The 12,290-nt window shown below is 36.8% G+C and overlaps 1 protein-coding gene across 2 annotated transcripts in view; it reads right to left on the bottom strand.

Annotated features, from left to right (window-relative positions):
• NFXL1 (nuclear transcription factor, X-box binding like 1) overlaps positions 1 to 12,290 on the bottom strand; it is a 45,144-nt gene that overhangs the window by 26,703 nt on the left and 6,151 nt on the right. For both annotated transcript variants that reach the window (XM_030491442.1, XM_030491443.1), the window contains exons 5-15: positions 11,877 to 12,055; positions 11,548 to 11,709; positions 11,342 to 11,442; positions 10,032 to 10,146; positions 9,530 to 9,654; positions 8,558 to 8,680; positions 6,510 to 6,600; positions 3,637 to 3,757; positions 2,852 to 3,008; positions 2,041 to 2,132; positions 1,198 to 1,219 (exon numbers count right to left, since the gene is read on the bottom strand). In XM_030491442.1, the coding sequence (XP_030347302.1) occupies positions 1,198 to 1,219; positions 2,041 to 2,132; positions 2,852 to 3,008; positions 3,637 to 3,757; positions 6,510 to 6,600; positions 8,558 to 8,680; positions 9,530 to 9,654; positions 10,032 to 10,146; positions 11,342 to 11,442; positions 11,548 to 11,709; positions 11,877 to 12,055 (1,288 nt within the window). The remainder of the gene's footprint in view (positions 1 to 1,197; positions 1,220 to 2,040; positions 2,133 to 2,851; positions 3,009 to 3,636; positions 3,758 to 6,509; positions 6,601 to 8,557; positions 8,681 to 9,529; positions 9,655 to 10,031; positions 10,147 to 11,341; positions 11,443 to 11,547; positions 11,710 to 11,876; positions 12,056 to 12,290) is intronic.

Raw genomic sequence — 12,290 nt, forward strand, 5'->3', positions numbered from 1 at the left:
TCACTGACTTGATAAAACACTGGCCGATACACCTGCAAGTTTTACCATGGAAAAAAAAACCCAAACCCCAGCTGTTCCAACAACAAATAGGCATGCTTGCTCTTGTCATCCATTTTGAGTGCACATTCTCCTTTAGCAACCAGCAAGGTGCAAAATAGCTCTATGGAAGCTGTATTCACAGCTTTGCTGGATTAATAAATGTGCTGTACAAACAGACTATGGATACATACACTCTGTTAACAGCATCTGTAGATGTTGCCACCACACAATTGAGCCACCATTGCAACACATACAAAGAGATATTAAAGAAGGTCAAATAAAAAAGGGGAGGGTGTCTTTAAATATTTTTAAGTGTTTACTGTTTTCTAGAATTTTTACTAGCTTAAATGCAATTAGGTTTGTTACAGTACTATTAGCTACACTTTGATAGTGATTTTATGACAGACTTACTAGTAGACAAAGCGATAATAGCACTAGGGATTTTTTTAAAGATTAGTTTAACAGTCATGTTTTAAAAACAGAGAAAAATTGAGTTGGTATTAAATTTCATAGCTTTTAGAAATTACTGTGAATAATGATGATATTTAGCTTCAAGTGTCACTTAGATTTTCTTCTTATGTAAGCCAAAATAGACAATGCCTTCATGCAAAACTGGAGAAGGCTGCACACCAACAAGACAACCTAATAAGCAACATTAAAGAAGTTTACACTACATGGTCTGATTTCATCCATGCATGCTTAGGTCCAAGTCACATGAGAATTTTCCTTTACCACGCTACATTCCTTATCCTTTTAAAATAAACACAGCAGTTTCTAGAACTGAGGGAAGTGCATTACAGGGAGAGAATAATAACTACAGAATGAAGAGAAAACCCCCAAACAGAAGTATAGAATGAAAAGAGCTCTCAAAAAAAAAAAAAAAAACACCACTACTTAAACTATTTAAAAACTGCAAGAATACACAAAGAACTTCATAAATCTCGAGTTTAAATTTCTGTCCAAGAGCTCAAAAAGTCAAGTAGTTACATGTTCTCCAAAAAGCAACTAAAATACCGTCTCATATGTAAGCCCTTGTGATAAGGTACTTCATTGGTTTTAAAATATTAAAAAAGCATGTATTTCTCTTTAAGACTTTTTTTGCAAACTGACAGAGATATCCCTCATATTCCCTTTTAAAAGGCCGTTTCTGTGACTCACCTCATGCTGCCCAAGACACTCCCTGTTGAAGAGAGAAAAATCAGAGATTTACGAAACACGTATATCTTTAATAAGAGACTTAAAACAGTGACAGTGCTTTTCACACAAAAATAATGCAATCTATTTTTAAAAAGTGCAAACTAAGAGAAAAGCATCTATCTATGCAAATCAATGCCTTATCGTTCTCAAAAGGTGTTTGGATTACTGCATGATGGCAATCCCTAAACAGTGTTTCATGTGCAGATTAATTATAGTTGTATATAAATTTAATAATTTTTATTTTAGAAAATTGCCTGAATTGCTTCCAAATATATTCTCCTTTGGGTCAGAACTAGAACTATCTAGTTCGTACATTTACTCAGGAGCCTGTTCTTCATTCTACACAGCCGAATTAGCTTTCCAAGGTAATCTTCCTATATCCAAGCTAATTTGGCTTCTAGGACCTCTGCATGCCATTGTAGAATGTTTCTGGTCCTCTGCAAGGGGAAACTGTTCACTCAGCCTGACTGCCTTCTGCCATGTAACTAGTAAATCTATGGATGAGATTTACCATAGCAACTTTGCATTCAAGTTGAGATGTAACGGTGTCAGATGAACTACTAGATGCATGAAAAACTGGCTGGATGCTATCAGTCCCTTCATACAGTGAGCACATGCTACAGGAATGTCTATTAAACAACCACCAGTGCTCCCAGTTTTATGAGAATGGCATTCACATAGGCTTTTTGCATCTGAAGAGGAAAATACGGTTATTTTCTTGTCCGCCTCTACAACAGTATAAAAAGAGAAAAATATCTTTCCATACAAAAACTTTCTTTTATTTGTCTTCTTTCTGATACTTACACTGGTATAGGAACCTCACAGGGAGGGCATGGCAATGCAGTTTGAATAAAAGCTGGCTCAGATGGCTGCTCCCAAGGACCTGCAGACTGATGCTGAGAGCAAAAGACAACAGTAGTTGAATACAAAACACAAATGGAACTATCTGCTTGACCATAAATAAACCTGTCATCTGAAGAAATCCCAGTTCCAACAAATCTACATACACAAAATTATAATTTTGCCTATGAAATTATAATTTCATCCTTAGCATGGTTAAGGATAGGAAAACAAAGGCCTGTGGTCCTGCAGCTAAAAATCAAACATAAAGCCAAACAAAAAAAAAAAACCACCCAGCAAAACAATTCTAAGTGCTTAATAGAAGTAAAAATATAGAAATATTAAATTACTAAACAAGTTCAATTATCATCATGCAGTGCATACATCATGTTTATTGATGCCAATGTCTCGCTTGTAACTCATGCAGATTTTCATCATTTAGAAGAGAGTTAAAATTGATTTTTTGCTCTTATGTTTAAAGTAATTGCTTACATTTGAAATTAACACTTGTAACACAACTCTTAACAAAAATCAGTTCTTGAGTAACTATAATTGCTGAAAACTCCACATTCAATTATATATATTACAAAATCAATTAGATTGCAACAAAGGAGCTGGAATCACTTAGTTTCCCAGTTAAGCAGTATGCGTACCTCTGTGCTTAATTATTTATTTACTCTGCACTCCAATAGCCTCAAACATAAGATTAAGGTCAAACAACTGTTGCTCATGCTTTAGAGCACAAATAACACATCATTTTTCACTGTTTACTTACTGAACCAGTTTGCTTCACAAGTGCTTCATCATGACAGGAAACAGGGCACAAATGGCCACACGTCAATGTTTTTTGGCAAGACTGACGACATGGAGGACACCGACCAAAGTGACAGTAGTGTTTCTCCTGGGTAGGGTGGTGACAGGTAGGTGGTCGACTGAAGTAAATCCAAGAATCAATCAATACGACAGCAAGAAATACAAAGTTACAGACACTGGACAATTAAGCTCAAAATAAAAAGAATTGAGACGAACAAGTTATTGTTTTTAAAATTAATTTACTTATCACCTTCAGCAGTGGTTGATATTACAGTAAAATTATACGGCAGTTCTAAATTAAGTTAAAATCAACGTTGGGTTTGCCTATTCAAATAGCTATTTCAACCCTACTTCTACTCTGCGGTAAGTAATCTTGCTACACCCCAGAAGAAAGTATTCTTTTCCCTTTTGCTAGCCAAGTTTTCTAGGCAAACCATCTCACGGAGGTACTTCAAAATGTACCAGAGATGACTTGAAGAAGTGAGTGGGACTACAGAGTTAGAAGTGCTTGGTGGGACAGAACCTCACCCCTGACAGCAGCAAGCTGCTCATGAAATCACAGCATCAAAGAGGTGTCTGATAGGAAGGATTACTGCTAACCTCCATCTGCATAGTCGAGAATACAGAAGACTGAGAAGTAATATCTGTAATCAACTAAAGGAATAATTTTTGCCATTTAATGTTATAATTTACTGTTTTCTTTCAGGACACTGAAGAACTGGAAACACACACACTTTCTATACTGACCTGCACAGCTGTTTGCATTTGGGAGGTTTGATGGTGCGCTCTCTGCCACAGGGCACTTTAATGACAGTTTTTCCACAATTGCATTTCACATCTACAGTCTCTGGACATGGATTACAGCTACCTAAAAATAAATACATTAGTAATATGATAATCTGAATAAACTACTGATTATAAAAAATGGTAACCGACTTACCTCTGAATATGCACATGGTATAATTGGCCTATTCTGTTTGATCTAAATAATAGATGGCTGTTAATTTTTTATTTCTGACTGCTTTCAATTCCCTCCTGGGCAAGAGAATTTCACCATTCTTACAGAACAGTAATAATCTAGGTTATTCTACAGATGTTGACTGGTATGAAGTTATAAACAATCCCTCTCTCACATTTTAAAAAGAAGTCAGAATTATTAAAGCCCAGCCATTTGGATCATGCAACACTTAAATATTTGCTATTTATATTTCAGCCTTATAAACATATGAAGACATGTCATCTTTCATCTATATTCAAAAGATAAAAGAGAGACATTGAAAAACTGGTACAATAAAGTTTTGCAGATTTTGTACAATATTAAAGAAATGTTCAGCATGTGTACAATTAATGCTTTTTTGAAAAGATCCTGCCCTCCTTTATAAAGTTCCTCTTGCTACTAACCTACTACAGATTTTTTAGAGATCTGTAAAAATCTGTGAAATGTTTTAATTTATAGCTCTCCCACACTATTTCTTCATGAAGTACTAACTGCTAAGTTTTATTATTGAGTAACTAACAGTAAGAATATGTATCTTCTAAAAAAGCAAATTTAGACATGAGATTTTGGCTTACTAATCTGAGACAGTACAGAAAGCAATGCTTTGAAAGCGTTAACAACAGCACAACTTTTTAAGCAATTCTGACTTGTTAGCAGGATCTGAGAAGCAGATGTCTCAATGACAAAAGGCTGCTGAAGAAAAGGATGGAAGGATACGGTCTCTATATTGCAAAGTAAATTAAATTATAATACATTATCAGCACAGCTACTTTTAAAAACTAAATTGGAGGTCTAAAGCTGTACTGCCCAGAGTGGCCAATATGTGTACAATTTACTTAAATATTTTATTAACGAAGACAACTGTCTACATTCTCAAAAAGATGAAAGGGCAGAGATCACATATAAGCTTAAAGTTAAAGTGAGTGCACACTGTTCTCAAATCAAGTGTTAGATACAATGCTTGTAGGAAACAAAATGTTTCTATTCCCTGGCAACACATTGTAAATTTCAGCAAGCATGATTACTTAATTAAAAAGATAGGTAAAAATCAAATCATGAACAGAATAGGTTAAGTTACCATTTTACAGGGAACCCTGCTAAACGCCAAGTGCTTATTATCAGCAACCTCTAATAATACTGAGATCAAGTAACTTTTAAAGCACCTGATCTAGCAAGTTCTTTTCTAGGAGGAATACTATTTCCTTTAAAATCAGTGGTCACCAAGACCCAGCAGCTCATTGCAAAGTTAACCTAACCTAGTATGACATACTAAAGATGAAATCATCAATCAATCAAATCACAGCTCTTAAAATACTGGTGTATAAGGAAAAACATGGGAACAAAAATCTTCTGAAATGAAAATCATTGCTTTCCTCTGGAATATTTTCAAACATTCTGACAAGATATTACAGATTGTACTAGACTAATTTGTTAAAGCACACAGAGGTTATTTTCTAAATTTACCGTCTGATATCTTACTTACTAGCTTCATTAGATTCAACTTTTGGCACCTAAATATTGACAATTGTACTGTTTTGATATATTACATACACTTTAAAGTATATTCTATGATTTTGTTACCAACCAAGCTAATGCAGAAAAACAATGCTACCAGTTTTCTTCGAACTGTTGGGGTACAAAAAACCCCAACATGTATTTCCAGGATTTTGGGGGAAGGGAGAAGAAGGCAAGGGAAAGAAGAGAAGGGGCCCAGTTAACAGAGGCAAAAACAAACTACTAGTTTGCAGTGACAGATTTAATAGCGGGCTGACTGGGACAACTACCACATTTACCAGCCCTGTGCTCTTAAGAATTGCTGCCTCAAAAGTAAGATTGGCTGAACAAGTTGTGAATTATTTCCTGAGTTGTTGCAACTTATATAGCTCAGAATACCAATGGAAATTACACAGGCTACTCAGCTGCTGTTTCAGCAGGGCAGCAGCCTCTGTGGAGAAAATTGCTGAGAGGGCAGCCGCTTTTTCAGTCATTCCAATTTAATCCCCTATCAAGTGAATGTCAAAGCAATTGGCCAGGATAAAAACTGCCAGCTAATTTTGACTGTTTTCAGCATCTTTTTAACTAAGGTCACTGGATGCAGAAGTAAACTTTCTTGTTATCCTTCATATAGTCAGTAACAAGTTCTCATTTTCTCTTTTACCAGTAAGATACTGACATACATTTAAATTCCATCAACTTATTATTATTATTTTATTTTAAGCCCACTTGTATCATGTTTTATTCTAGGATTTTTTAAAAAGCATGCAGACTCGACCAGCACACTCATTTCTATACGTAGCTGGACTTTGTTATGCATATTCAGTGAATAGAATTATTTGGGAAAAAGTCAAGCTATGGATTTTGAATTAAGCAGCTGGAAAGGGGACAGAACATTTTCAGAGGAACAATGCTAAGCAAAATTACCAGGTAAAACCTTAGGTTGTCATTATGTAAGTCCATAAGCTTTAACCAGCACTAAAAACCTTTCAAACACACTGCCCCCACAAAAAGCCCACATGAAACAAGGGAGAGAACTCATTAAGCACCACATGGAGTCATGTAAGGATGAAGTGTGGCAAAAATAAACAACATTCCATCACTATGGGGATCCTTCACTTATTCTTACCTCTGTGGCAGCCTGAAGGACATTTGTGATTTCTGCAGCCTAGAGTCCGCCCGCAGACTTGATCACAAGGTGGACAGTTTCCAGAACAGCACTAGTCAAGAAAATAAATATACTTTATGTAACTGAAAACTTGTATTATTTCTGGTACAAATTCGCTGCCTTCTCCTATCTCACTTTTTCAATACTTCTTAAAAAAAATTTCATGCAATTTAATCAAGTCTCCTCAAATTCTTGGCAGGTAAAGAAGAGAGGCCATCTGCAAAGTTGTTTTAAACAATTCAAATTATAAAATATCAGAAAACACACATTTGAAATCATCATTGCAACACACTAAAAAGGCAGAGGGCTTCTAAAAAGCATAAAAACATTTTAAAAGTTCAAATTCTTATAATACTTTCATCCAAAATAATTTAAAAAAATTACATGTAGGATATCCAACAGCTTGCCCCATTACTCTACGATTTCTTCCCCTTTATACTGTATTGACGCTGGCACAAAAATGTTGCTAAACACCTTTTAACTTTGTAGCAAAGGTCAAATAACTTCAGGATCAGTTATCTACTTTCTGTTCTTATACAAAATAGTAATGTGGAAGAACACATCACACCACCATCACCATCATCATTTGGTGAATGCCAGCAGAAAACCCCATCTTTTCTATTAACTTGAAAGGTACCCATCTTCCAAACTCTATAAGGAAGGATGGCAACTAGGAAGAGAAACCTGGATTTTTTAGCATAAATTGAAGATGTCAAGATTGCATTTACTTCTTCTGTTGCCTATTCACATAAAGTAAATTCACTGTAGTAATAATAATGCTACCACTCAAAAATATCTAAGAATAAACCTGTACTTTTTCATGCCTCTTTGTGGTAAGAAGTCCAACTTCTGTAATGTCTTAATTAACACTTAGCAGACAACTTTCAGGCCTTCTTGAATCAATAAACTGAAAAGATGGATCTGAGCTATCAATCACCCCTATGATTTCAAATGAGAAGGGAAACAAAACTCAAATTCCAAATTGTCAGACCACTGCTGCTTGCAGCAATGCATGTTAGAAGCTGCTGTGGAATACTGGGTTGTTAAAAATTAGAGTATGTCCCTTACGAAGTTATGAGAGATTCCCAGCTCTTCCTACAACATAATGAAATAAATTGATTTAACTACTCCAGAATGCATAAAGCATCAGTAACTACTGAAGTATTGTAGGCTTAAATTGTAGGCTTAAACTAACAATAGTGTGCACGTCTTTAACATAGTAGAATACAGCAAACTGTTGTAACTTGATAACACGTAGAGAGAAAGCAATGTTCGGCTGACAGGGGAAGGAATATCACAGGATTGATAACAACTAAGGAAACAGTAAGACCAAGGATGCCAGCCTTCAAGATAGCAGAGTGGCGCCCAACATGGAGCAAGACTGGAAGAGAACAGAAGCAAGAACATACCAACTGCTAACTCAGCACTAGGTCCTTGTGAGCATGTGCAAGATCATTCAGTAAACACAGGGAGGAAGAGGCGACCACCAGAGACCCCCACCCAGCAAGAAAGCACATGCTTAATTAGAATGCAAATATTATAATCAGTTCCTGTAAAAGCTATGAATATGCATGAGTATGCTAAATATATAGCTGCTGTCAGCAAGTGACAAGCACGCTCACCTTTGCAAAATGATTGGTATGTGCGCCCAGCACTGCAATAAAGAATGCCTGCTCTCTAAAACTCCAAATTGAGTCTTGATTGTTTCTCTGACTGACTTCTACGGTAACAGTATCTGAAAGTAAAACTGCCTTCTGGAACAGGGAAGTTGTCAAAATCCCCTCTCAGTTTTTGAGGCCACTCAGTTTTCCCTGGTGACAAGCTGTTCAGGATTCTGGTACACTGCAAACTAATTTGAATGATGTTGAAGAAACCTCTTTTCTCTATACAATAACATGAGGTGGAACAACAGATTGATGTGCTTTATACATAATATAAAATACTGTATCTAAAGAAAAACAAAGTTACCTAAACAATACATTTGAGAAAGATCATCTCTGGACACTTACCTTTCTCCTACATTGGTGCTTTTGGCAATCACGAATTTTAGTACACTTTGTTTCACACAGATATGGCTTATGACATGGCATGCGTTTAGTGTGCTTCCCACAGCGGCACTGTTTTTCAACTTCCTGGGCAGCAAGATAAGGGGAAAAAGCAGGGTATTTTAAACCAAAAAAACCTGGTCTTCTACCAGCTGTAAAGAAAATTTCATGGGAACAAAACATTACAATGCTTTATCACAACAGGAAGTATATCAACTGCTCTGAGCAGATAACCTCTCTGTGAAATAACTACTTGGGGACCTTGTGTCAGTATTGCCAACACTGTGCTCTAGACAGCACCTCACTGTGGCTTTGGTCTCACTGAGGGGAAAGCCACTTCAAGAGAACTACTCAAGTGCGTAGTGCAAGATGACAAGCATAAATGCAGAAAAAAATACAAAAAAGTACCTTTCCTGCATATTAAAATAGATTCATCCATTGTGTATACAAATAATTTAAGAAGTAGGTGACCAGTTTTATCTAACCTTTACCCCAGCTATCATGGGCTAACTACATTCACCATAGACTTTGTAGCAAAGCTGGCTCAGGAAGAGACAACCGAGAGCAGAGAGCGCAACAGCTTTATAGGCCAGACCACAGAAGCTCCATAGTTACTTAGAGCACAATAAAATAGTATTTTCCTACTAATAGACCATGATTAATAGAAAAAAAAAACCCACCCAAAAAATCCAAGCCAAAACAATAAAAACCTTATCCATGCCTTAATTCAGATACATAAAACTGAACTATTAATTCAGAATTGTGTTGGGGCAGGAGGGGAGTAAGGAAAAAAAAAAAAGTGTTGCTTTTAATGAACAGAAAGTCATAGACTTTGTGATAGACATGATTTCATTTTCCTCAGGAGACTTGCATTGTTCCAGGCATATACTGTTTAAAAACCCCAGCAAAATGTGAACCTGTTAGGGTAAAACTAACCTGTCTGCATATTTCACAGGGACCTCGATGACAGCGCTGCGAACACTTATGGATGCCACATTCCAGAACTTTGTCACAACTATCGCCGCAGGTGGGCACATCTTCTGTACAAGGCAATGTAAACTCTAGATGAAGAGAGAGAAGTACAAGCAAACATTTAGAAAAAAAAGCCAAAATATTTAGAAAAAAAAAATGCACTGTGTAGTATGAGTTCAAATGCCGATTCTCTCACTTTTTTTTAAAAGCTTCTCTAGAATTACCCAATTATTCACATCATCAATTAAACCCGTGGTACTAAATAAAGCTTTGAAAGAATTAAGCAAAAGAGTTAATCAAAGCTGTCAGAGTTCACTCTTCGTAAAAACTTTTTATGAATCATGCCCTGCACAATTAATTTAAACTACTCACTGCCGAAGACCGCATGACTTTTGTTTTCTTATTTTGACTTTTTAAAGGAGAAGGAAAACAAATATATAAAAATAAAAATAAAAGAGCAGCTCACTTGATTTTCCACAAGGACAGGACCTTTTTCCAGAACGAGGACAGTCTCCACAGGGACCAGCATGACAAACTTGTTCACATGTATGATTACCACAAGGCAAACGTTTCCCACACACCTGGAAAACTCAGAGAAATCAAGTGAATGCAACGTAACAAAATTACATACCAAGACAACACAACCCAAGGGGAAAAACTAGGGGTGAGAGATGCCTTTTTCTTAATTTTGTTAACAAATCTTATATTCCCTGAGTTCATCAAATAAAACTGATCACCTCTGAAGTGACCCTGACTGGAAGACCACTGTATACTGACGAGTTAGTCGTTCACACAACAGTTAACCTGAGTAGTCCCATGCCTGTGCTGTGCTGCACATATAGCTTGGCCTTCAGGCCTGTGTTGTGCTGCACATTTTCCTTGGCCACAGGATAAACTTCTTGGAGCAAAGGGAGATTGGAGGCAGCTCCCACTTGTTAGCAGAGATTATACCATCTGCATGTCCTCATCCTTATCTAAAAAGTGCAGCAAGAAGTTCTCATCTGAACATCCCTTCTGACAGCAGAAATGACAGAGTTGCTTTCTTCTAACAAAATCCTACAATAGCTCCAATGACCAAAATGGGGTAATCCATTCTACAGATGGGGTCTGCATTGCATGCTCCATGTGGATCAGATGCCCAGTCAATGCTAAACAGCTTAGGGTTCCCAGTTCCCATACTAGTATTTATATTATACTCCCTCTCCCTACAGCATTAGCTGAAATAAATTGCATTTTAATTGATACTTTACAGAGGCTGAGTGCCTTTCTTACTGGGATTGTAATGACCAAGTATCTCCTCGTGCAACCTCACCCCTGCCACTTAATTTCTTTTTTAAATTATTTTTTTGTCTGTGAATCCATAGCCTTGGTCCTAAGAATGAGTTGTAAATACACTTCAAAGAATGAATCAAAGCTTTCATTCTGTTACGGTAACTAGAAGCATGAAACTCTACAAAGCTGCGGTTTCATGCTTATTTTTCGAGACAGCAACTGAAATTTCACCCTCAAATACAAGAAAACAGAATATACAAGGTCAAATTCAGTGCTACAAGCACAATTCTAGAACAGCGACATTTAAACTACTGTCAGAAATTAATCTGGCCACCAAGCAGATCCATTCTCAAACAATGCTGCTACATTTCTGGCTTCACTGTCAAAATCTAAAAAATGAACTTTATTTTCTTACTGAATGAGTTTTTCCAATCCTCAATACACTGAGTAACAAAATTTTACATAAAGATGAGAAATAAGCTTAAAAGGACAGCTTCAACACACCTGATCACACTGCCACTGAGGACTTGCACAAAGTCTCTCTCCTGTCTGTCTTCCACAGATGCACCGTTGTTTACTGACTCGTGGACAAGGCTGACAATCTCCTGTGTGTAATTGCAAAGTGACATTGAGAGTAGGAATTGCAAAAGAATGACGTATCTTAACAATTCAAACAACTACTTCTCTGGAGTTTAAGAGGGCAGGTCTACCTGCATGACAGGGATTCTCGCAGGTGTGCTGTCCACACAGCAATGTTCGTCCACACAGCAGGCGACACGACCATTCCTTGGCACTGCACCTTTGGGGCACTGGTTTAGCTTTCTTACAGTGACAGGTTGTTGTGACCATCTTTGGGCAAGGTGGACAGGGTCCTAAGTACAGGAAAAAGAACACCTCACTAATGGCTATTCAGTAAATGCAGCCTTGAATGCATCTGGTTTACTCTGGGAATTTTAAATGTAGTTAGCAGATCTCACATAAAACTATGTAATAGCTACAGAAATACAGGTCACATAACCAAGAGACTCAATGGATTTACCTGGATGACAAAGCAGCAAACATTTATGACCACAAGGAGGTTTGAATTCCCTCTCACATATCTGACCACAGGAGTGAGGTACCAGCCATGGGTCCAGTGTTGGATTCTCCACTTTTCCACAGTAACAGTAATACCTACTGGGAGTTTCAGATCGTTTGTATTCAAACCTACATTTTGGACTACAACAAGGGGAAAAGGGAGTAAAAAGAAAAGCAATTTTTTTAAGAATTTTTTTAAAAGAAAAGCAGTTTTTATCATTTCAGTTTCCCAAGATTGTTACCAGGCTACTAATTAACATTTTTACAACTAATGTAACCAATAACAACATAACTAAATTTGTCATATACAATAAGGGTCTTGCTACATGTCAGATTTTACAATACATTCATTAGAATGTCTCAGGAATTGTCATAT

Source organism: Strigops habroptila, chromosome 7, assembly GCF_004027225.2.
Source record: "Strigops habroptila isolate Jane chromosome 7, bStrHab1.2.pri, whole genome shotgun sequence".
Classification (NCBI taxonomy): Eukaryota; Metazoa; Chordata; class Aves; order Psittaciformes; family Psittacidae; genus Strigops; species Strigops habroptila.